Consider the following 26310-nt stretch of genomic DNA (forward strand, 5'->3'; position numbering starts at 1 on the left):
AATTTCACCATGAGCGTTTCCTACATTCCTAGACAAACAAAGACTCAGAATACTTCAAATAGATATATCATTCTTCCTTTTGCCAGTCCTTTGCTGGGTTAAATGGCAAGCTTCTATGAAACAGGCATTGATGAAATCTAACAGGATAAATAAGCAACATCTGACATTTCTACAATTAGAATTTACCAAATTAGCATATACTGGGAAATACTATACTGTGCTCTCCTTCCAAGAGGGATCTCCCCATGAGGGAAAATAAAGCTACTTGTCTGGAGAAGCCTTTCTAGAGTAATATGAATCTTAACCAAATCTATTAAATAATTGTCTCTAGCTAATCTGATTAGTTTTAACTTGAATAATGAAGCCTCTAACGGTATTTAATGTAAGATGTCTAAAGTCCAACAATTGCTCTTCTGAGTAGAATTAAACAATTAGAAACAAGGATACATGGCAGAGTGCATTAATGGGCACAGCTAGAGAGGCAATTTCGCTAAGAAACTGTGGCACAAAACTGTCTCTCGATTAAGAAAGATGGTGGCTATTGGAGGAAGGGAGGATGTCCTATTTGCTCAAAGTAACTTAAACTGACAACTTCTACTTGACCCTTTTGCAAACGAAACCAAGTTTAAAGCCTTCCTGAATTTTGCAATACAGATACTTCTTTCCTAGGGGCACACATTTCAAATTCTTTAGCATTTTTAAAACTAGAAGGCATCCTAAACTTAACAAAAGACCATCATAAGGGAAATATAAATCATGGCAACCTATCTGCATTCTTAATAAATATGATCTAATAAAACTTCTTCTATTTCCATCCTTTGGTCTCAAATGTCTCCATCTGCAACCAACTTCCTGACCTTTCTAAAGATTTGCCTCCCACTGAAAATATGTTTGGTTTCCTGCTCAACGGATATTTATTTTGTATAGTTCAGAATAAGACATAATTGCTAAAATGGTGAGTTTCAGCAACCCTAACAGTCTTCCAGTTGGTATGACAGCTCTGACAGTTTTGCATTTCTGATCAAATGATTGATCACGGTTTTACAAAAGTTGGAATATATTCTGTCAGGACACTGGCACTGAGCCACAAAGATGTGTGTGTGTGCATGTGTGCCTCTATAAAAAAAAAGTGAACTAAACTACTTTTGAAAAGCAAGAATCTATCTATCTATCTATATATAGATACATATATATGTGTGTGTATATATATGTATCAATTAGTCATATATGAAAAAATATATATAGGTTTCATACAGCATGCAAGCAATCTTTTTTTTTGAGACGGAGTTTCACTCTGCCGCCCATGCTGGAGTGCAGTGGCGCAATCTGGGCTCCCTGCAACCTCCACGTCCTGGGTTCCAGTTATTCTCCTGCCTGAGCCTCCTGAGTAGCTGGACTACAGGCATGTACCATCATGCCTGGCTAATTTTTGTATTTTTTAGTAGAGGTGGGGTTTGACCATATTAGCCAGGCTGGTCTCGAACTCCTGACCTCTTGATCTGCCCACCTCGGCCTCCCAAAGTGCTGGGATTACAGGCTTGAGACACTGTGCCCGGCCACAATCATTTTTATTAGTTAAATTTATCAGCTACTACTTTTAAGTTAAATCACTGAGATTATACTTGAGTTACCAGTTCCAGAAAATTACAGTAGTGGGCATCTAGAAAGCAAGTGTCAGACTGTGGTTTAGGATACAAGACGTTTTACATCTTAGTTGCAGACATTTTTATGAGCTGAGTTAGTTTGTCTCCTTAAGAAGAGAGGTAAGGATATGACTTTAATATCTACAAAGATTCACCCTGGTTGTATGGAACATTTAGGAGGCATATTTGTGGCTAATGTGTCAAGTCTAAGTAGAGTCAGCTCTAAGAAAAAACTATCACAGAAAATCCAAATTTCAAAACCAATACATTAGAAAAATGCTTATTTACTTAAGAAAAAAAAGACTGCAGATTACTTGTAAACAGTAGATTTCCCTGGTGCATTTAAATTAATTAGCTTTACTAGGAAAACAGCAAAACTTCAGGAGAACATGATTCTGAATAACTGAGTCAGCTAAACTGTTAAAGGAGAGAGGAAATAGTAGAAGACATGTAATTGTTTGAAATTCCAGCATATTACTCACATAGGCTTTGTCAAATGCCTCCTGTTACTTTGCATATTATTCATATAGCTGTTGGGGGATGTTTTTTTTTTCTTTTTGACAAATTTACAGTTTACAAAGAGAAATGACTACTATAAGAACATCATTTACCCTAAGAAATGCTTTATCTTGTTTGAGATATGGTGATGCAAGATCACTTACCAGAATCACGTTGTCCAAAGGGATTGTTTTGCACCAGTGAAACATGCCACTGCTATCCAGTTGGTCAAAATCTTGTTCTGCTTCTTGTAGAAGGGTCCTAAATGGGAAGAATGGAGAGTAAGTCTGGGGCCATTTAGAGCTCCTCTGCAACAAAGCTGAGATGTGAAACTCATTAGAACCTTGAACTCAAAGAAGAGAATAACATAAGTAGAATGACATCAGATCTGCAAGACACTAGAATAAAGGCTCATGTCTGAAGAGCACAAGAGTCCAGATTGTATCATAGCTGAAGACACACTAAACATTTTGGGCAAAAGCCACATAAAGATTTTTTTTTTGGCCTTAGATTATACATACCTTGAAGGTAATTATTTCTGCTTTTAATTTTGATACTATATGATACTGTTATTCATTGACAGAGATCATGAGCAGTGTTTTGACACCTTAATATAGAATTTAAATAGCTGTGAGAGATTCAATCATGGGTGGCATTTCTCTTTTTAGCCTGTTTTCCTCCCCTCTCCTTTCCATATATTTTCCCAAATAGGTCCCTGTTGAAACATCCTTATTTAGTTAATACTTTTTGCATTCTTTAAAGCTTTCATCACTGGTCTGCATTTGCCTAGACCTTGCTCTGATCTTGATCTAAGTCTTGGCAATGCCATCCACTTGGTCATCTCACACTGGAGTTAGATACATACTTGTTTCATAATATATTCAATATTTGACAGGGTTGGATGATCTTTTGAAAAATCCCACTCTCATCCTAAGGAATGCATATTTACTGTCAGAGAATAAGAAAACCCTTGTCAAATTACAGAAAATCGAGAGTTAGAAAGACTTACATAATTCAGGAAAATCTAGGTTTACACTGCAGGAGAAACCTCAGTGTTCCCAGGGCCTAACACAACACAGCTTACTACTTCTCACCTACACTATATATTTCACCAGGTGAAAAGGTGTCTCTGCTCCACACAGCCATTTGGAACCTGAGGAACAGAGGCTGTACCATCTTATGGCCTCAACATCTGCAACACGCATCCTCCTCAGTCATCAGGCAGGAGAGAAGAAAGAACTAGAGAACCAAGCCTAGGTCTCTAAGTGTCTCTGCCCGGGGTGACTTGCTTTATTTTTGCTCTCATCTCATTAGTCACGTGGCTCCTGCTGACTTTAAGAGACGTGGGGAACACAGGAAGTAACTTGAAATGTTTGGTGAGCATTTCTGTCTCTGCCAGAGACTTTAAAGACTACCATTCCTTATTTTATGAATAAAAGTCAAAGATCTAACAAAGTGCAAAGCTGGCATTTGAATAGAGTACTGAGCTTGATGTTACCAACCTCACCATATTCAGTTCTGCTTTCTTTCCTGAGTGTAGGGACAGGTAAGTGGGGCTATGTGATTAGCTCTGTCCAATAAAATGTGAGAAAAGATGGCTCAGGCAGTGAGAAGCTCTCAGGTAAACCTTTTCCTCTCCTAGCCTGCTATGGAGATGAGCAACCTGTCTGCTCCAGTGGGCACCTTGAACTGAGTGCCATGGCCTACTTAGTCTGTGCTAGACATGGAATGTGAACAAGAAATAAACCTTTCATGTGCTCAGCCACTGAGATTTCATAGCTGTTACCAGGACATAAGTCCATTCCATTCTAAAACCAATTCCTTTTGCAAGACACATGTTCCATGTTATATTTGTAACTGGAGATGTCCTAGAGTAACCAAAGTTTGAGAGGAAAGGCCCCTCTTTGAGAGTCATTGATATGGTCTGGCTGTGTCCCCACCCAAATCTCACCTTAAATGGTAGTTCCCATAATCCTCATGTGTCATGGCAGGGACCCAGTGGGATGTAATTGAATCATGGGGATGATTACTCTTATGCTGTTCCTGTGATAGTGAGTTCTCAGGTATAAGGGGCTTTCCCCGCATTCTCTTTGCACTTCCCCTTCCTGCCACCATGTGAAGAAGGACTTGTTTGCTTCTTCTTCTGTCCTGATTGTAAGTTTCCTGAGGCCTCCCCAGCCATACTGAACTGTGAATCAATTGAACCTCTTTCCTTTATAAATTACCCAGTCTCAAGTATCTTTTTATTAGCAGTGTGAGAATGGACTAATATAGTCACAGTGTGCTTTGGCCTGTAAAAGGTTCTGATAGTAGAATATAAAAGGATTTCTGCAATAGAGAAATCCTTTAAAATTTGGTTCTGATAGTAGAATACAAAAGGATTTCCGCAATATAGAAATCCTTTAAAATTTGGATAATCAAGTGTTTCACAACTTATCTGACCACAAAACCTTTTACTGTTTACTTACATACTTACTTATTTTATTTATTTATTTAAAAGTATCTGTTATTATCCCCTAAAACCTTTTGGAATACAGTGTACTGTGTGTCACACTACAGATTCGGTCCTGCTCATCTCAGATGTAACTGATAACAATGCTGTCCCATGAGATTTTACTCTACATTTTGGGAGAAATACAACCTATTCCCCTTCATGCTTCAGGGTTAAGGGGTTTCCTTGTGAATTAATATAGCTATTATTCAACACCTGGCCCCCAAACTCAGACCTCAACATAATGACAAGCAATTTTGCTTTCCTCAAACAGGTTAGCTTCTAAATAGCTATCTTAAATCATATTTTTTTTTCAGACAAAAGAATTTATTCCAACTTAGATTGGCATGTCAAACTTAAAGTAATAGGACAGAGGGCCTGGGCAGAGAAGCCAGGGTGGGGGGAATGGGGCGCTAGAAACAGATTTGGAAAGGCAGAGAGGGTAATTCTTTACAAAAGTGGCCAAGGTCTTGATGCAATCCTTAATCCCCTCTTGCACTTAAGAACTACCTATAAACTTAGTGGGTTTAGTAAATTCTAATCATTTGCCTAGCTAGATGACGTAACATATAAGCTTCAAGGTCAGCTTGACCAAAATGGGTTACCCAGTTCATTCAAATTAACATGTCTTTTGGCAATTTACATATCTATAAGTCATGAGTTCTAACTCATGATGTTTCTCTAACACCAATTTCCAAAAGCCCCACAGACTCTCTTAATTGTACCAGACAGGACCCTGGTGATAGCCTTATACCAAGCTTGTTAATGGGACTCACCAAAAAACTCACCTAATACCTGAGTCTGGTCTTGATTTTCATCAGATTTGGAGAACTGATGAATGATATTACTCATTCATAGAACCTCTTTCTCTCCATGAGTCGCTTCCTAGACACTCTCCCTAGGATTTCTCAGAACATATGTTTACATGCAATAATCAAGTTGGTAGTGACTGTCTTTCAGGAACTCTTTAAGAACAATTTGGAAATAGCTATGTTACCTTCTAGGAGGTGGTTCCCTGCTGTCTGCCCTCAGCACTCAAGTCTACAGCTGCTACTACTACTTTCCTTCTGGTCACTGTTTTCAGCCTTTTCCCACTTCCCCTCCTTCTCTACACTCTCCACCCTCATAATAAATGAAGAGTCTTTGGTCCGGTAATTAAGTGCCCTTTTGGCAAATTTAAGATGATCTTCTCCCAAGCACATTTTAACATGACTCAGAACAGTGAATCAATCACTGTACATTTTTATCATAATAAAAGCGTGATATATGTATACAAGCTGTCACAGACAACATTTTTCTTCATTCTAGTGTTATGAAAAACAGATATGCCTTAAAGGAAACACCTGTTGGAGACCGATAATTTAAAAAATGCTGGAGGAAACCCACTTCATCATAAAGGCATCCATCTGGTGTCCTTGCCAAAGCAAAACTGAATGCAATTTACATCACCATCACTTAACTAAAGCTCCCTTCTGCCATATGCTTTGCAAATGACATGATCCTCACAGAAACATACTCTCCTAAAGAGACTAATAAATCATCTATGGGAACATTCAGCACTAGCAGTCTTAGAACATGGAAGCAAGGAATAGGGAAAGGTAGCCATGGGGTACCATTCAGTTCAAAAACCACCAGTTGAAACCTGACCAAGGTGGAAGGAGGGGCTTTGTGTATGGGAGTGTCTGGCAAGAAACATGCTGGGAGTTACATGGAGTGGCCTTCAGCAGGTTGTGTTTGGGATGAGGATGGGGTTGGTTCCCTGGTCATAAGCTTGGCTTCTTACTGCCCAACAATGAACTGCCCAAGGGTCATTGCTTCCTGGAAGCATGCAGGAAGCAATGAACCTTGAAATGTTCTCAGAGTCCTCTGTCCATCTTCCACCTTCGGAAGCTGCTGGATAAGAACAATTTTTGCAGCCTGTCCACTTGTGGCTGTGTAGAGAAGCACACAGATCAGCGTTCCTTTCTGATGACTGCTTTTCTTTGAGTTGCTTTGATATGCATGAAGACTGTGTTTCACGAGTGCATGCTTGAATGTGTTCCAGCAGGGAAAGGCAGCCCTGTTTTCTGTGACCATTCTGAATAGAACTTCTATTCTCCCATTTTTCCAGCAACTTATCCTGTATAAATCTCATCAGTTAAAGGAAAAAATAAATAAACCCTGTGCCTTTGGTTGCTAGTGGTGGCACCTGATGAGAGAGAGACCAAACCATGTAAGAAAACTTCTATTACGTTGGTGGACTAGGTTTCACTGTGCCAGGTCAGGAGGCATAGTTTCCAGGAATGTAAATTCGTCATCATTATTTTCTCCAACTTACAGATATGACTCAGATGGTTCTTGAAAGTGATCTGCCAAAAAATGAGACCTTCCACTGTTCACAATATTTATTAGGAAGTTCAAAAAGCCTCTATAATTCTTTTTTTTTTTTTTTTTGTAGGCCTCATTTTCGGCTGTGTTAGAAAATCCTTGCTTATGACCATTCTACTTGAAATTTCCTTAAAACCCCGCAGTTGGCTTGTAAATTCTTAAGAGAGAGTTTTCTGGCCTGGATGCAGAGCAATATATTTTTGGGGCAAGATTTGAGTTTTACAAAAATAACAACTTTCATGAAGCTCTAGCATAGAGAAGGAGGGAAGAGCATTTGTGTGTCTGGCACTTTGAGAGGCTTTCTTGGTTCAATCTTTTGAAAGCTCCATTGTAACTGCGTCTTGAACATAATAGTTAAGTTTTAACCAAAAATCGAGAAAAAATCCTGTGTCTCAGGATACCTTTGACGGTTCTGAGATTTTTGTATATTGAAGGGCTACATCTGCCCTCTCTTCAATGACTTTATATTCAGTTTATACCTGACTTGGAAATACTCATGTTAATTCTGATGACTTCTGTATGTTATGGGGAAACAAATCACCTAAAATTGGGAAATGTAAGGGTCCGTTACATAATCAGTGCAATTTTATTCACATATCCCCTCCCACACTTATACATACACTGTAGTCAAATATTAGAATCTGAGCCTAATCTTTATGGCCACATTATGACTTAATTTTTCGGGATTTCATCTAGTTGCCGTTTATTCATTACGAGGCATTTTATTTTACCTTGGAGGGAAATTTGAGGTTTAAAAAAACTGACAATTTTATGTAGTTCATTTCCCCAAGAACCCATGTCTGCGCAAGCTGAAAAGAGATCCTGTGAGCACCAAGAAACTTTCAGGACCCAGCAACTGGGGACATAATTCACCTTCCCTGTTAGAAAGGCCTCTGTGATCCCTTCTTTTTCCATGAGGAGTGAAACAGGCACCAAGCTCTGTGTCTTGCATCTAGCTTGGCCAATTAATCCTTGCTGCTACTCCTTTACTAGGTAAAATTTTAAAAAGACCTGCCATGAAATCTCATGGGATGTGACATACATTGACCACAGCCTTGTTACTTCCAAAGAACCAAGCCCCTTTGGTTGCCATCTGAAAAAACTTTAAGAAATCATTTGGGAAGAGGAAAATAAACCTACTGTCTACCAGTCATTCTGCTTTGCTTGGGTATCCCAGGACATGGAGACTTTCAGGACTAAAACTGGTCACTCTGTGGCCCAAATGGGGATACTTCTTTGTGCTAATTTGAAAAGCTCCCTGGGAGGAAGAGGAAGAAAGAAAGAACAAAACACTTGAAATATTATGCCTAGAAAGCCTTCCATAGTTGTGCAGAAAACTTTCTACACTTCAGTGTTTATTGATGAGTTCTACTGATGTTTAATGGAAGAGAAGACAGCTAGGTGGCCAATATCCCTGAAATGTTTTAAGATAAACAGGTTCTGTATTCTTTAACCTCTCTCTGCTTCCTGGTCACTCTTGATTCTTTGCACACGCAGATTCTTCATGAAGTCATTATAAAATTATAAATGTTAATAGTAGGGATAGTAGGTATTATTTTAAAAATATCTATAAATGGTATTTTTGAAAGGAAGCATATGAAAATTCAGGATATAGTTGTATTCAGTATAATCTTATTTCAGTCTACATAGGAGAATGTAAACTGTGTTATAAGGTAAACTTGATCAGCTGTGAACAGAATGTTCTGTTTGCCTTTAAATGCTGCTTTACAGATGGTCTCCATCAAACTCATGGCCTCTGTTTTCAATATTTACAATTTAAAATCTCCACAAAGGCATTTTTTTTTCTACCTCCTAGCTTAGAAGTTAGATCCAAGGTCAGAGTGGCCCCAGTCCAGGTGAGGCAAGACTAGGATAGAGTTTCTATTAGATAAGCCCACATCTGAGCACATATTTTAGCATCTCTCTGTTAAGCATTGCTTTATTTCTGATGAGTAAAAACTGACAGCTTTTCTGCAGAATCTTTTCTGTGAAAACAATTGTGTAGGTATCTTTGAGTATAAATTGTTACCAGATGAAAAGAGAAAGATAAAAAGACAATTTCCCTCCTTCTCACCCATTCTGCAGATGAACCCTCATTTAAATCCCTTTATATTTCATGGATATTGCATTTGGGATTTTCTACAATGTGAGGACAAATGAGACATGACCCAGAGCAGTGGGTACCTTTAATAAAAGTTGGAGTTTGTGCCCTATACAGAAAAGCCTGGGGCTCAGGGTAAGTCTCAACCCTCGTGGGAGTAATGTCCTCAGTCAATTTTTTTCAGCATACGGTTGTAGTTTTAGGTGCTCTTTCTCACACTCTCCAACACTTTCTAAATATCAACTGGCATAGTAAGCATAAAGATTGATCTAAATAAAAGATACTTCCCTCTCATAGACAGCTGTGGGATACAGTTTTCTTCGTGCATTGGACAAGGAACTGAACACCGAAGTCAGTTACTCTGACACTTCCAATCTTAAAACGCATCATTGAAACAAATGCAAATTTCAGACACAAGACTGTTTTTTACTTTTTCTCCTTTTGGTGAAGTATGGCTATGAGGAGTAGAAACAAGAGGTAACTGAAAACTACCTCTCTTTTCATTGTATTGATCCACTTCTTAAGGTTTTAAGGGATTGAGCTCAGGTCAGAGTTCAACATGACATAAATGCTTTCCTTATGCAGTGGGTTAGAAGGCTTGGCTTGGAAAATCATCAACATTAATATTTCCCCAAAGGAATTGGGATGGGAAACAACAGGACCCCTCAAAATGTTACTGGTGTGAGGTGCACATGTGTTTGTGTGTGTGAGGGAGGGATAGAGGCGGTAGCAAACTCTGCAGAGGAAACTAAAATAATTACAGGGTATGTGGATACTATGACTGCCTTTTCTCTAGAAATTGGAAGCCATTTGTGAAGTCTTATTCATATTGCTTCATTTCTCTGAAATCCCGGTGGCTGAATGTTGAAATGGAGTCAACACAGTGTGCTGGTGATTACAGATTTTTGAAAACATTGGAAGGATTCAATGATGTGCTGAGGGCCACAGACATTAAAAATTTCCTTACATCTGGAAGCCATCACTGGAGGAAAGCCTGTGAATGCAGGCATCCTGAGTGTTATAACTTTTTAGTTGCACCAGCAACCTGTCAAGAAGCATGGAGATAATGGAGATGGAGGCCATTTGGGATCAATCATGACATGGAGTCCTCCCAGTCTGTATGTTACACAATGGCTATTTTTCAAAAGGGGCATGCCTTGATTAAAGATGAAAAGTTAGCATTAGGAGTCTCTTGTGGGAGGGAAAACGTGGTGGATACTGTTCTTTAACAAGAAGGTGTGACTAGTGTAGGGTTGTGACTAGGGTTGGAGGGTAAGTGTCAGGATTTTTTAGTGGACCGTAGAAGAGGTGCAGGGTGAGAAAGCCTCAGTAAGGCAGGGACACTCATATTTCATGTTTCCTACAATTTAGTTCCTTAAATTAAAGGTGAATGAGAATGTAAGGGGGTAAGAAGGAGGATATTCACCCTGCTCTGTTCACCTAGAATTTGAAATGAAGTTTCTAAAGGTCATTAAGTCCTAGGCTTTCCTGCTGTGTGACTCTTGGCCACATTCATAGCTGGATTCCTTGAAGCTATGACCTCTTGCATCAAGAAACTATATGGATGTTCCACTTCTTATCCTAAAGTTCCAGAGGGAAATACTGGAAGTCATTTATTTCCTTGTAAATGTTTTTTACTTAGTTGCAATCATTTATGGGGGGAGAGAAAAAGACAGAGAGAGAAAGAAAAAATGATTCTATAAACTTCGTGGGAACTTTTCTACAATTTAAAAATCACCACCAAACATATACACACACACAGATTTTGGCAATACATTTTGTTTATATCTAACCAAAATGTCTGTACAATGGAATCACTGTGCATGTGGGTAAGTGAGTTTTTACTCAGACTCTTTTTGCTATTGTCTCATAGCAAGAACAAAATCTCCCCATCATTTGCCACTAGTTATAACTCAGGCAGCACATGCCTCTCTCTCTTTACTGCTCTTGTGGAATAAATGGAAGATGCAAAATTGTGTACTGTCAAAGCTTTTTAAGGTAAGCAGCCTTGGCTTTTATAGGCTAGGATCAATTGGTATCTGTTTGAAACTATCTTAATACAAATATAAATAATATTTCCCTTCCTGGTGATCAGTTTCTTATTTTTCAAGAAAAAATGTTTTCCTATATTTCTTTTTCATATCAAAAGCTCCATTGAAATAGATTCCCAATCATGTCTAAGCTCTTTTTACTGTGTGAAAAAGAAAATAAAATATATGTTCTCTGATATCTTCTTCCATCCCTTCTGTTTGACCTTAAAGGAGCTGACCTTCTTTCTCAGGGTTCCAGGGTAAAAGAAAAACAGTAACTACACCAAATTTTAGGTGTATTAATGATCATCACATTCTATTCTTTGATTACTTTATCTACTGTACTATTATTTTTTTGTTTCTGTGGAAAATTGAAATTACATAATTGAGTCAATTTCTCTTTAAAAGTATTATTTACCCCTACTTTTCCCAATTTCCAACAACCTATTAATCTAAACTCAAAACATTTACTAATAGTTTGGAATGAAAATTATTGCCTTTGTCAAATTATCATAAATTTCATCTTCAACTATTGTTCCCAGACATCTGATGTGATACTGGTCATCTTAACTATAGAACAGAATTGATAAATTTTATTTTGTAAAGAGCTAAATAATAAATATTTTAAGCTCTGCAGGCCAAGAGGCTAAATCGATACTGTGTAGGTACCTGATATTTAAAATATAATAGTTTAGTAGTTTAAATTTCTTAAATTATAGGTTTACTAATGAAAAGAAAATAATTTCTAAGAGATTTTTCAAAATTGGCATTCATAATCAATATTCTTTATAATCAAAATTAATTGCAAATATTTATATGTTAATGTTGACCTCTAATGAAATTTAACATATTTTATATTTTAAAATATCTTTTCACATAGATAGGTACTACCAAATACTGATAGTGCTCCAAGAGCATATGATTCTATAATAATTGAGCATATTTATTGCTTTGAAGGGATTTATAAAATTTTATTAGATTCTTCTTTTAATAGTTGCCTTTTAGCATGTCATTATATTACAGATTAATCACTTACAATGAAACTTTAGGTAGAAATTTCTCAACTACATTGTTAAATAAACTTTGAAATATAGAAATTTCCTTAGCACTTCCATCAAGGTCTAAAAAAACAATGCTGGAACTGAGATCAGAAAACATAACTACAGAAAATTTGTGTGGAAATAGTGATCTCTTTTCTTATTTTAGCTTTTAACAGCATTGGAAAGATATAAAGAAGCATGACATTACTTGTGATTCAAAGATTGATAATTGTCACTGTAATTATCATGAATAAGTTTCATGTATTAGCTCTGCTTTGACTTTCAATTTTAAATTTGTTAATAGAGATGATGAAACCTGTACCTAATGATAAGTTTTGAAGTCATTTAGTGTTTCAAAATAGTGGTTGAGAGCACAGTTCTTCTTATTCAGAAACATTTTAATCTTGATCCAGATTTTAAAAATAACACAAAAGACCAAGGACAGTGGAGTGGCTCATGCCTGTAATCCTAGCACTTTGGGAGGCTGAGGCAGGCAGATTACTTGAGGCCATGAGTTCGAGGCCAACCTGGCCAACATGGTGAAACCACATTTCTACTAAAAATATAAAAATTAGCTGGGTGTAATGGTCAATGCCTGTAATCCCAGCTACTTGGAAGGCTGAGGCAGAAGAGAGGAGAGTCATTTGAATTGATGGGGCAGAGGTTGCAGTAAGATGAGATTGTGCCACTGCACTCCAGCCTGAGTGACAGAACAAGACTCTGTCTCAAAAAAACAAAAACAAAAACAAAAAAATTCACAAAAAACTTCATTACTGTAAGTTCTTAAACTGATATGAGGTAGGGTAAGTCAGGATATTCAGCTTTTATTTCTTAAAAAATTTTATGGAACTAACAATGACGAAGGTCAGGAGAGATAATGAAATTCATCATTTACACTTCTGGTTAAATAATTCGTGATAAATTCATACATTTTTCACTGGATACTTTCTGATGGATAATACAATAAGAACTATAGTCTTTATGCATTTTACATTTTACTAACTTTGTAAATTTGTCTATCTAGGGCTGTTTCTGCTCCACATGCACTTTGGTATCAGTTGTAATACATCTTAGCAGATTCCTCTTCAGATTGTACTGAATTAGTGTTTTCTGAACTTCTTTGAATATATCTCCACATGTTGTTGTGCCATGCAGACTATTCACAGAGGCTATTTAGGCACTTAAAACTCTGCATTGACTCCTTGAATAAAGAATAACTAAGTTGTATCAGTAATGTATGTTAAGACATTAAAAGCTGAGGGAAACCACTCACAATTATTTTCCTTATTTTTAAGTGACTACTGATAGATATTGCTTCTAATTTCTTCAGTTCTTCCAGTAATGATTTTTGCTGAAAGATTAATGGTTTATTTTGGCAGGTTTATTTTGTCTGGATACATTTTTTTGTCTGCTGCAATCACAATTTAATTGATTCACCATCAGTAAGTGACTTCTCTTGCTTGGCTAACAAATGAGTCACTCAGAAACAAACTTTGGTTGCAAATTCTGCTGTGTTAAGATATTCTTTCAAAATTTTATAATTTTTCTAACCGTGGCTTACCTGTGAATTGAGAATATCTTGGTAATTGCCAAGTTTGAAAATATCAACATATATTGTATTCTTTTACCTCAGCTATACTTTCATTGCAAATTAAACACAATGCTTTTGTATGGCAAACCATATAAAAACACGTAGTGAAGTGGATTTTCACTACTAAACTAGAAAGCAGCCTGACAACATTTTAAAATAGCATTTACGTGGACCAAAGATATCACAAATACTCAGTGGCATTTGTTAATGGAATTTTTTTTCATGAATTATCTATAATTCTAAATTTTTGGATTTTTGCTTTGCAGATTAAAAGTATAAAGTTAGAGATGAAGAAGGGCATTGCTGCAAAGAGATGGTCTTAAACCAGCTTAATGAAGCATTACAAATTTAATAGAAAGATGAAAAATAAACTATAAAATATAACTACAAGGGACGTTCTTCCAGAATGGCAGAGTAAGAGCCTCTGAATATTCACTATTCTAAATAAGCAAGGAAAATATTGACAAAAATTATCAAAATCAAAATCTTCAGAGTCCTGGAAATAAACCAGAGACCTGAAGCAATGCGAAGTATTTATTTAAGAAAAATGGTGAGATCTTGGTAAGAACAATAAGCTTCGTAGCATTTTGAGAAGTGCTATTTTCATTCCGCTCTCCTTAGCTCAACAGCAGTCTTCAAGATCAGAAGCCTTACGATAACAATAGCTGTGAAAACCAGCAGTCTAGCAGCTGCTAGAGAGAAAATAATAGATATGAAGTTGTTAAAAATCCTCATTCACAGAATACATTACTATTTGAGCTTTCTAGCAGCTCTCTGGAAATGCCCACTCAAAGGGCTTATCTTTATTCAGCCTGAGAGCTTCCTTGGTGGAATTTTTCTTGAGGCAATTAAAAAAAAATCAGTAGTAATATTTTAAAATGGCAAATACTTGAGATATAGATAACAATGTGGCAAAAAAAGACTTATAAAAATCTTCAGAAGAAAAAGCTGAAGGATTAGAAGTCTATATAGAGAGGGCCAGGTATGGTGGCTCATACCTGTAATCCCAGCACATGCGAAATTATAAACAGAACTTAAGGCCATCTGAGACTTCATCATACAATTATATAATTTTCCTGTATCCCACACATTATCACCACACCAGTAGAGCTTCAGTATTACAAAAGTGAATTACAGTTGAAATAGGTGCAAGGAACAGACTACTGAAGAAGCATTTCTTAGGGAAATTCGAAGACAATAAAGTAGACAAAAGCAATGACACTAGTGGGTCTTCTTTTTGAGGCTGTGACCACAGCATGGATCTTAACTCCCCATGTTCCTCCATTCTTCTTGATACAGGGCTAGAGTGGGGTACATGCCATTCCTTCAGCTGAGACAAAGCCCTAGGAAGTCTTTTCCCCGGAGAGCAGGCCCTTGTCATGGAGAATGCTATAGTTGTATTTCTTTTGAGATGGAATCTTGCTCTGTCACCTGAGCTGGAATGCAGTGGCATTATCTTGGCTTACTGCAACCTCCACTGGCTCCCAGGTTCAAGCGATTCTCCTGCCTCAACCTCCTGAGTAGCTGGGATTATAGGTGTCCACCACCACACCCGGCTAATTTTTGTATTTTTAGTAGAGATGGGATTTCGCCATGTTGGCCAGGCTGGTCTTGAACTCCTAACTTAAAGGTTGTGTTTTTTTTTTTTTTGAGATGGAGCTCTGTTCTGTCACCCAGACTGAAGGGCAGTGGTGCAATCTCGGCACACTGCAAGCTCTGCCTCTTGGGTTCAAGTGATTCTCCTGCCTCAACCTCCTGAGTAGCTGGGATCACGAGCACCCACCACCTTGCTCAGCTAAATTTTGCATTTTTATTAGAGATGGGTTTCATCATATTGGCCAGGCTGGTCTCCAACTCCTGACCTCAGGTGATTTACCCCCCTTGATCTCCCAAAGTGCTAGGAGATTACAGGCGTGAACCACTGCACCCGGCCTCCGGTTGTATTTCACAATGGTTACCCTTTCTCACACCCTGCCAGAGTCTCTGAAGAAATTTTTCTAGGCTTTTCACTTGAAAAATCCTGGAACCTGGTATGATTCCAGAAGGCAAAATCCTCCAAAGTGTGTCGCCCACCACCAGAGTTTCTCATTCTATACTTATCTAAACTCAGCCTCTAGTAATGCATCCCAACTATCATGTAAATGTTCCTATTAGTTTACAGCTTCAGTGCTTCCCCCAGTGAGCAGATCTCAGCTGCGATTCTCCACATTTCTGGATGATGGTTTTCCCTACAACCTCAGTTTTACTGATGGGCCAAGAAAAGTCTCTACTTTTCAGTTTGCTTAGTTTTTTATTATTTTAAGGACAGGAGTGATGACTAATGGAAACGGAAATTCAACCACAGCTTTCCTTATTCACTAAAACAGATTTCAGAGACTGGCTTTCCTAGGCCACAGAAACTGGAGGCTTGGTGTTCTTTTTCTTTCCTTTTTTTTTTTTTTTGAGACGGAGTCTCACTCTGTTGCCCAGGCTGGAGTGCAATGGCATAATCTTGGCTCACTTCAACCTCCATCTCCTGGGTTCAAGTAATTCTCCTGCCTTAGCCTCCAGAGTAGCTGGGAGTACAGGTGTGGACCACCACACCTGGCTAATTTTGTACTGTTAGTAGAGACATGGTTTCACCATGTTAGCCAGACTGGTCTAGAACTCTGACCTGAGGTGACACGCCGGCCTCAGCCTTTCAAAGTGCTGGGATTCCAGGTGTGAGCCACTGCACCCGGCTATTGGTTTTCAAATGTGGTTCACATCATGGCATATCTCAGCCACCCGTTTAACCTGAGAACTCCCCTTTCAGTAATTAAATACACTTTCTTCATGGGTCATTATGATGTGATTTATGACATATGTGTAATTGTCAGAATTACTGTGGGTAATTAAAATATGAAGTGAATGCTGCCAGAGGCTTCAGTCCCTCTCAATGTCCTCATTAAAAATCAGGAGCTGACCAAATGATAAATAGACTGGTTTGCACAAGTTCCCAGCAAAACCTAATTATGAAGCTTATCCTTATTCTATCAGAACTCACTCCATTAGTCATGCAAATTCTGAAAATGATGAAGTTATTTTATGTGCTGGAATTGAGGAATTAATAATAAAGAGGTAGGTAGCAGTAATTAGCCATTACTATGAAACTTCATTATGTCAGGTCACTCTGGGTCAATGTTGCATGTCATCCCAGCCCCGCACCCAACACAACGAAGATGCATCTCTACCTTTAAGATAGTTTAATACGTAGTTTAATAGTTTTAGTGAATTTATGATAACTTTTTTAAAATGAGAGATAAACTACGAGAAGGAAAAGGATTTATGACCTCTGCATGAGGTAGTATTTTGGAACTGGTTGGACACAGATATTTGGCAATTATAATCAGCAGGTCTTTTTTTATTTTTTTGGACAGAGTCTGGCTCTCTGTCTTTCAGGCTGGAGTGCAGTGACATTATCTCAGCTCACTGCTGCCTGGACCTCCTGGGTTCAAATGATCCTCCCACCTCTGCCTCCTAAGTAGCTGGGACTACAGGCATGTGCCAACACACCTGGTTAATTTTTGTATTTTTTGTAGAGGCAGAGTTTCTCCATGTTACCCAGGCTGGTCTTGAACTCCTGGGCTCAAGTGATCCTCCCACTTCTGCGTTCTTAAGTGCTGGGATTATAGGTGTGAGCCACAGTGCTCGGCCAGTGGAAGTCTTTCCTTTCAGAAAAGGCAAAGCACAACAAGAAGAAATTAGTTACCCTGAAGTTGTTTTGGATATGGCAGCTGGAACAGGAGTAAATGATAAAGCTCAAAGCTTTAGATGATTATGTCTCATGTTCTCTCTAATTTCACAGATAGGAAAGTTAGCCTGGAGATAATATATGGCTGCCAATTAATAAGAGAGCCAGACATAAAGCCTCGTGCCACGTCTCTCTTCTTTAAAGCATGAGAAGCCACCAACTGATAAGGAAATCGGTGAGCATCACCTTTCTCAGCATGGGAATGGTGAGAGGACCTCGATGGCTGGTTCACTCTAAGTGTCCAGGGAAAAGAAAAGGTAATTTACTGACTGTTCAGCTTGGTGAATTATAACCTCTCATGAGATAAGAGAATTACTAATCAGAAACACAGACATCATGATGCTATTCAGAAGATGCTAAGAACTTTGATGACCCATTCAATATATCTCTGGATAAGCAAAAGTAAATAAAATGCTAAAGATAAGGAAGAGAGAAAAGAAAGGGATAGAAAAAAGGGAAGATGAAGAAGGAAAAAAGAGAAATGCATGTTTTATAGATCGATGCAGGATTTAAGAGTTACACATTTACGTATCAGCCTATGGGGGCCCAGTGCTGCCAATTTGGTGGGGACAGTAGGGTTTATACAAATGTCCCTTAGGAGAGGCAATGGGAAACAAGAGGCAGAGAAGGAGCAAGAAGTATCTCTCACAGGAATGCAGAAATTCTAGCTAGGCATACATAACTAATTGGCTGCCTTTATGAACTTATCTGAAATTCACCCTTTTACACACTGGGTTAAGGACTGAAAACTTTCTGTGATACTCAAGAATGAGATCTCAAATGAAAAGGAACAATGCTGTGAACTTTGCTTGGAAGGAAACACCTCCCTGTTTTAGGAGTAACTGATAAATATGAACTTTTAAATGGGCTTATACAAATGACATCCTCACACAAATGAGACAAATAGAAACTCATATGTAAGGTCCTTTTGGAAAAGACATGAAGAAGTGATTGAGACAAGGGAATCAAGAGGTGTGGTAAGAGAGAATGGGTCTCTTTTTGGGGGAGGCCGTAGCTGACTGCCTGCAAATCACTCCTAGGAAGGCAGCACTTTTAAGAAATGGTGGAGAAAAGGCTGAACATTTAGGGACCTGGGGATGAGGAGATGAGTGACAGAGATTGATAAACTCGTGAAGATTCACAGCTTTACAGGAGATAAGGTAAGAATCTGGCTGTAACATGGTGACTCAAATACCTATCTTTGACAAACGTAGGGGCCGGTAAACTTGAATGTGTGTGTGTGTGTGTGTGTGTGTGTGTGTGAGAGAGAGAGAGAGAGAGAGGAGAGAGAGAGAGATTTGACTTTTCACAACAACACCATGAGGTAGGCAGGAAAAAATATTTTTATCCACTTTTTATGATGAAGAGAAATTAAGTGACTCACTTAAAGCCCCAAGACGGTGAGCAATGAATTTGAATTCCAGACACTCAGGCTTTGTGTCTATTACCCGTTCCTCTGCAATATGCTGGTACTTTGTATAACTATTCAGAATGAATGTAGTAGTGGATGTGGAGACTAGGTGAGGAAAATTTCATGTTTCCCCCCTCCTCTTAAAAAGTTGGTTGGCTTGACCAGATGAAGTGGCTAAGGTCTGTAACTCCTGTGCTTTGGGAAGTCAAGGTGGGAGGATCACTTGAGGCCAGGAGTTTGAGACCAGACTGGGCAACACAGTGAGACTTTATCCCTACCAATTTTTTTTTTAAATTAGCCGGGCATGGTGGCTGATGACTGTAGTACCAGTTACTCTGGAGTCTGAGGTGGGAGGATTACTCGAGCCTGCTATGAGGGTGCCACTGCACCCCAGCCCAGATAATAGAGCAGGACCCTGTCTCAAAAACAAAAACAAAAACAAACAAACAAAAAACCAGTTGGCTGGCCTTTTAGTAAGTTAACTTTCTCTCCTCCTCCAACGGTTGCAAAGCCTCAGAACTTTGCAGAAGGGCTCCTGCAAGGTTTGGGAGTGGCCTGGCCCTGTCAGAGGGGGCAGCTAATGATCCCTAAGGGCCCATTGCCCTTCAGTGTGTAGGAAGCCTGGGAATGCTGTATTCCTGCCTCCTCTATGAGATGTTGAGAACTTCCAGGGTGCTCCTTTTATTTTATTTTATTTTATTTTATTATTTATTTATTTTTTTAGAAGAAGAAAGAGAGAAAGAAAGAAAGAGAAAGAATAAAAAAAAGAAAAATAAAGAATGAAGGAGAGGAAGAAAGAGGAAGAGGAAGAGGGAGAGAGAAGAGCAGTGTTGCTTTTATTTTTTATATTGATGCCCAGGGCCCTGCAAAGCAATCCAGAGTGCTCAGAATCCTTCCTGCCTTCCTGCCCCACAACAGGATGTTTGCAGTATTAGTGACTCAAAGAATATTCGATTCTCTCTGTGCATCTTGCTTTTTGTTCTACTGGGTTTTGTTTTGTTTTTGATATTTCTCAGCTTTTTAGGAACAAGTGATATGACACATTTACCTCCAAATGTGGAGGTGGGTATCTCAGCACTCAGGGAAAAATGCGTTTGAAAACTGCAATTTTTGGCTGCTGGTGTCAGATACAGCTACCTTATCTCTTGCTTGAAACCCAAACAGAGTGAATGCCAGTCAGGGATTCCAACCAGCTGGTGGGATTGGCCTAAACCATCTGACAAAGGGATCCCTTTCCTCAACCGAAGCTTCCCCACCTCTTTCTCGCTCCCTTTTGCTTGAGAACACACAGTTTTGCACTTGTCCTTCATACCAATAACTGGAGGGTGGGAATTATTCAGAAAGCCTGTGTTCCACACCCCATCTGTTCATTTCTGACAGCAATATATAATGTAAGGCTATAAAAACTTGAAAAATAATGCAACATAAAAAGGGATTGACTCAGCTCCAAGAGGCCATAAATGGTAACAAATACCACTGGATGATTTATTTCATGCTGCAATCTTTACAGTAAGTCATCTTTCAGACATTTCCTTGTGACAAGTTTTAATAATATTAATGCCCAGAGCAATCCAAATCATCGCCAATAGACGTATTTATCAAGCTGCCAATCCGAGTAAATGAAATTCTATAAGCAATAATGTAACGTGTTTAAAAGAAGCTAATAAAACAAGTCAGCAGAGAAATATTACTTCAAAGTATTCTCTCCCTCTAATCCAGTCCTGCATGTTATACAGCCAAAATGCAAATCTTTCCGTACTTGATTTATTGCTCCAAAAATACCAATGACCTTTTCCCAAGCTTCTGTATATTCACTCTCATACATTCATAAAGCTCGCAGTACGTCCTGCCAGAGTTGCTGCACACTGGAGTGCTTAGCATTTATTGCTGTGTTTGTCTTGCTTTTACACAAGTACCTGATTGGCGGCTGCACTGAATAACATCTAAGTTTCCAAACCTTATTAAAATATAACAAATATCTGAACCATAAACCGATCTTTTACAGTGCCCACTTGAGGCAGGCCTTCCAGAAGATCTGAGAAGGTGACTTGAGCAAAGTCCCAGTGATTTACTACTATAATTGCCAGGTAAATTTCACCTGAGGGGAAGCCAATCTGCATTTTCCTTCAATCAGGTTTGCTTTGCTTTGTGCTAATTTTTTCTTATTCCTGCAGATCACAGTATGCCCGCTGTTGAAGCATTTGGCATTTCAAATGCAGCTCAAGACCTGCCTCCTGCAGGAAGCCTTCCTTATTAATTTCACTAATTTTCTGATCTCTAGCGCAATACTTGACCCATCCCTCAACAGAACTTTCTCATTAATGAATTCATGAAAGCACAACATATTATCAAAGGCACTCACCAAATATTAGATGGAAATATGCTCTGCATTAATTAATTCAATCGATTCTGCAATTAATTGATGGCTAATTTTTCTTGCATACAAGACACATACTTCTCAAGGTTAGATTTATACCACAAGTGTTTGCTATACCACTGTGTACCTAGTAGGTGTAGCAAACATGTAATTTCACATATATGTATAAAATTATGTCATACATGTATATATATATAAAACATAAAAATGTATTTTATATATCAGATATAAATATATATATATGCATATGCCCTAATTGCACAAGTATTTGATTGACAGCTGCAGTGAATAACATTGAAGTTTCCAAGCCTTATTAAAATCCAACCAATACCCGAGTCATAAACTGATATTTTACGGTGCCCACTCAAGGCAGGCCTTCTAGAAGACCTGAGAAAGTGACTTGAGCAAAGTCCCAATGATTTACTATTATAGGTCCCAGGTAAATTTCACCTGAGGGAAAGCCAATCTGCATTTTTCTATATATAAAATTTTTAATATATATGTAAAATATATAAAACATATATACTATATAAAAATATATTACATACTTATCTGTATATAAAATATAAATATATATTTTATATAAAATATGTAAATACTTTAAAGCATTATCCTATCAATTAAGGCATATAAATGTATATTATATATATAATATACACATATATATGTATATTTCTATTTTATATATGTATTATATATACATATGCCCTAAATGATAGGAGGATGCTTAAAAGTATTTATGTACTATGACTATTGTTCTTGTGTTTATTTGGAGTAAATTCTTTGGAGTTTCTTCCAAGCCCATGTCTGCACTTTTAAGAAATTCTTAGGAATAAAATAGAGGAAGCAAGAGGGTTGACTAAACTGAGGAGAGAAACCCCTCTCCCATCTTCCTCACTTGATTCTATGAACCCTTACCCAGACTGCTGGCCCAGGTGTTAGCAATCTGCAGCCCCTGCTAGGTTTGCTGTTGTCAGCTTCGCCTTTCATTTTGCTTACTTTAGAGTATGTTTCTGTGTGCAGGCAATAGAGAGTTAGAGAGAAATCAGGTGCTTGGGAAAAGTTTTGATTTTATAATTTTATTCCCTAATATGGTGTAGTAAATTATTTTTCCAGATCCAGTTGCTCTTCCTGCTTCTCTGTTTCTTCTCTTGTCTCCTCACCTCCTTTCTGCTTCAGCGCTCCCATCACCAACATCTGGCCTTTTGCGTGTGCTGTGATTCTCAGGGTGGAAACAGGCCAGCCAGGGGGTGTATTATTAGATAAGGGTTTGAAGAAGCCTCCTATCCCCCTGGAATTTTTATAACCGTACCTATACCTACATACACACCCACCTTGGAAAGTACTGTTTCATCTCTTCTCTACTCTTCCTTATTGGCTTGAAAAAATACGAGGATCAAATGCAGTGGCTGCAACAGGAAACTGAAGGAGAAGAAAGAAGGAGGAAGGGGAAGGAGGAAGAGAACTGGAGGCAGCTCCGCAGATCCAGAGTTTTGTGTAAGAATGTCTGGTGACAGAGTACCTCGTTAGGAATGCCTTTCCTTTACCCTTCCCTGCCTCCAAAAAAGAAGATGGTTCTAGGTGGGAAGGTGGACCCTGAAAGATTGTTGGAAGGAGACATAGAGTCAGGGTTGACAGAGATGATCTGCTTGTGTAATTATACAAACATATTTCTTCTATGATCTTATTCCTGGTTCCCTAAAGATTCAGAGTTCTCTGATGTAGCTCTTTGACTTTGGAAAACAGAAAAAAAATGTAAAAGTCACTCAGGACAGTTCCTTGTTTATTTTCTATTTTAATATATTCACCCAAATCTTTACAGATTAGTTGTAAAGAAACCCAGATAGAAACCATATAGAGAAGTCAAAGCTTTCTGCCACTGGGTTCACAGATTTTTTTATCTTTACATATTTATTTATTTTTGCCCAGCTCAGAACTTGCCCTGGGTGAGTCTAGGGGATGCATGATGGAAATCAGTTGCTTTGGATGGGACCTGGGGGGGCTGTGGGCAGGAGATACTGAGAACTGTTCCTGGAAGACCAAACTCACAAGCCAAGCAGATACTTGACCTGGCCCTGAAAATCCCTTCCAGTTGTCTTTTGCCTCTGAGCTATCTCTAAGTCTCTTAAAACTGGTTTCCAAGGCTGAATTTCTCAAAGGAATAAAACAAGTCAAGTGAGAACAAAGAAAGCATGTTGCCCATGGTCCTGGCAGCAGATACCTATGCTGTGGGCAACCACTGAAACCAGGAATTTTTAGAAAGAAGGCCTCTGGATATTTATATTTACACTAAAACAGTGTAAAACCTGGGCATCAGGCTTGACCGAGTATAAAATCAAACAGTATTTTAGTTGAAGCAAATCTAGCTAATCTGGATGAAAATATTTTTCATAAGATATTACTTTATGAACTAGAAATTTTAATGTGCTCTTTACTTGTAATAACATGCAAATATAAATGTGTTAATCATTATTACATGCAATAAATACATAAAAACTGGACATTTTTATTTTGGAAGGTCATTTGCATTGTTGTCAATTACAAAGCCATATCACTGGATTAAAAGGCTACTTTGAATCAAAGTCTGTAAACTTTGCCACTTCTTATTTTTGGCTCTTCTAGATCTTCATGTGTATATATATACAGATACATACATATATGTATATATATGTATATATGTGTCTGTAATGCATGTATGTATGTATTGGTATGTATAAATAAGTTATTCATATGTATGTGTGTGTATATGTATATATATGTGTGTGTGTATATATATATGTATATATGTGTCTGTAATGCATGTATGTATATACTGGTATGTATAAATAAGTCATACATATGTATGTATGACTTATATATGTGATTTATTTTGGTTGATTCTTATGTGGCAACACCAAAATCTTGCCCTAAAAAGTAATTTATCTGCAACATATGCACTAGCAATTCTAAAAAAAAAGGCATTAGAAAATTTCTTCCATTATCTAAACAGAACATTTTAGAATTCTGAGACAGAGACAGACAGAAAATGGCAGCTTCTTTCACACTTACACATGGCTTTATGATTTTTTTTAAACTAGCCTTTTCCCCACTGGTACCTTAAATGCAGATGAGATATAATACCACCTACATTCATTAGGAGGAAACCAGGAAGCAAAGGGGCAGCAACCTGGCTGGGTTATGATTGGAAATGGGCTTAGAATCCCTCTGGGAGGAACAGAGGTGTTCTCAGGGAGAAAGGAACAGAACCCCTCTGGTGGAACAGAGAGCAGGGAAGGAAAGGGACGTTCAAGGAGAAGAATTTGTTCAAGGTACCTTTTCTTAACCTTCTTTCAGCAAGAACGATTTTCCCAATTAAATGGGGACTATTAGAGATGCCACACTCACTTGTTCTTGGTGTTTATTTTGAGAGATATAAATAATTGCATGAAAGCCAATAATATATTGTGCTGGGTAAGCTAATAATCTATAGCGTTGTGTAAATAGCCTCTATATTTGATGCTAAGTTGAGGAGGACAATTATGGTTGCGTCCTCACCTGGCACACAGAGCCCCCAACCCCCGTCATGGGATGAAGCCCAGCTCAGGGATGATGTCGCCAAGATCTCCTGCCTGGGTGGGGATGAGGTAACACCTGTGCCTGAGGTATCACATGAATGTCCTGCCACTCTGTACCACCCTTGGGTGAGGGTAGAGTCGTGCTCCCACTATGATCCTGTGAGTAGAGGAAACTCCAAATTTTAAAATGAAAATGAGGGCTTATTTCTTATCTTTATGTAAAGACTGTCAGCACAGAATTCTATATAATAATCGACTCATTTAGAGTGTAAAACAGAATAGCATTTACAAAAAAAAATCATTTCCACATGTTTTAAGGGACATGACTATTGCTTAAAGCGAGATGGGCTTATAAATAAAAAAGAATGGTGACTACTCGGCTTTTCCTGGGGCTTTGAAGAGAATTGAGTAGGTTTCCAGGGAGTCAGGTTATTTGGTTTACTTCTTAGCTCTATCTGCAGCAATATTTCAGAGTGAAATAAGTAAAATATCTGTTCCTTTTCATTTGGCAGCAAAAAAAGATCCAGGGAAAAAATAAATAAGAAATATGTAATCCCCACGGTGTAATCCCAGGGTATGGAAACTCACTTCTCTTAAATACCTCCCTCTGGCATAATTGACTTTTCATGTGCATTTTAATAATGATATTTCAGCAGGTTGCAAGAGATTTTTTTTTTTCTCCTGTTGCTGTTGTTGTAAATTATGGCTTGGAAAAAAAAGTGTTATAAATCTAATTACATTTTCACTTATATTAACAAGTCAGCACAATCTTCCAGCATGTTTACCAAGCAATTCCAATATTTACAGCTGACCTAATTGGTTGTGGGGTTGAAGCAATGAACAATATTTTATTGTCCTGATCGTTGCGCATGTGCTGAAGACAGCTGCTGAGTTGTAAAGCTGCCCAGCCACCCTCAAGTTCTGTCTGCCTGTGCTGGCAATCATCAGCCAGCTGTGGAACAGAGGGCAGGGGGGGGAAAGGGGCGTTCAAGGAGAAGAATTTGTTCAAGGTGCCTTTCCTTAATCCTCTCTCCATAAGAAAAATTTTCCCGATTAAATGGGGACTGTTACAGATTCCATACTCACTTGTTCACGGTGTTTATTTTAAAAGGTATAAATAATTGTATAAAAGCCAATCATATATTGTGTTGGGTAAGCCAATAATCTATAGCGTTGTGTAAACAGCCTTTATATTTGATGCTAAGTTGAGGAGGACAATTATGGTTGTGTCCTTGACTTTCGTTATAAAAGCTGTTGTGGTCTTTAGGAGTCAAGCATGGGTCTAAGACAGGTGGAGAATTCTTACATTCTCATATCTTTAAAGAAAGGGGTGGCAGTGGGGAAGGACTACATTGCTTTTTTGGGGAGAATGAGACAGGGTCTACCTATCTCATTTTTAAAGGTGAGTTCTGCTGCCACTTTGCCACCCCCAAAG

General features: G+C 38.2%; 1 protein-coding gene across 1 annotated transcript in view; it reads right to left on the bottom strand.

Annotated features, from left to right (window-relative positions):
• Positions 1-26310, bottom strand: part of KCNU1 (potassium calcium-activated channel subfamily U member 1) — a 128951-nt gene that overhangs the window by 27494 nt on the left and 75147 nt on the right. Inside the window, 2 exon segments of the mRNA XM_032288020.1 lie at positions 2306-2402; positions 4326-4348. Coding sequence (XP_032143911.1) covers positions 2306-2402; positions 4326-4348 — 120 coding nt within the window.

Source organism: Sapajus apella, unplaced genomic scaffold, assembly GCF_009761245.1.
Source record: "Sapajus apella isolate SASKATOON/1434 unplaced genomic scaffold, GSC_monkey_1.0 scaffold21, whole genome shotgun sequence".
Classification (NCBI taxonomy): domain Eukaryota; kingdom Metazoa; phylum Chordata; class Mammalia; order Primates; family Cebidae; genus Sapajus; species Sapajus apella.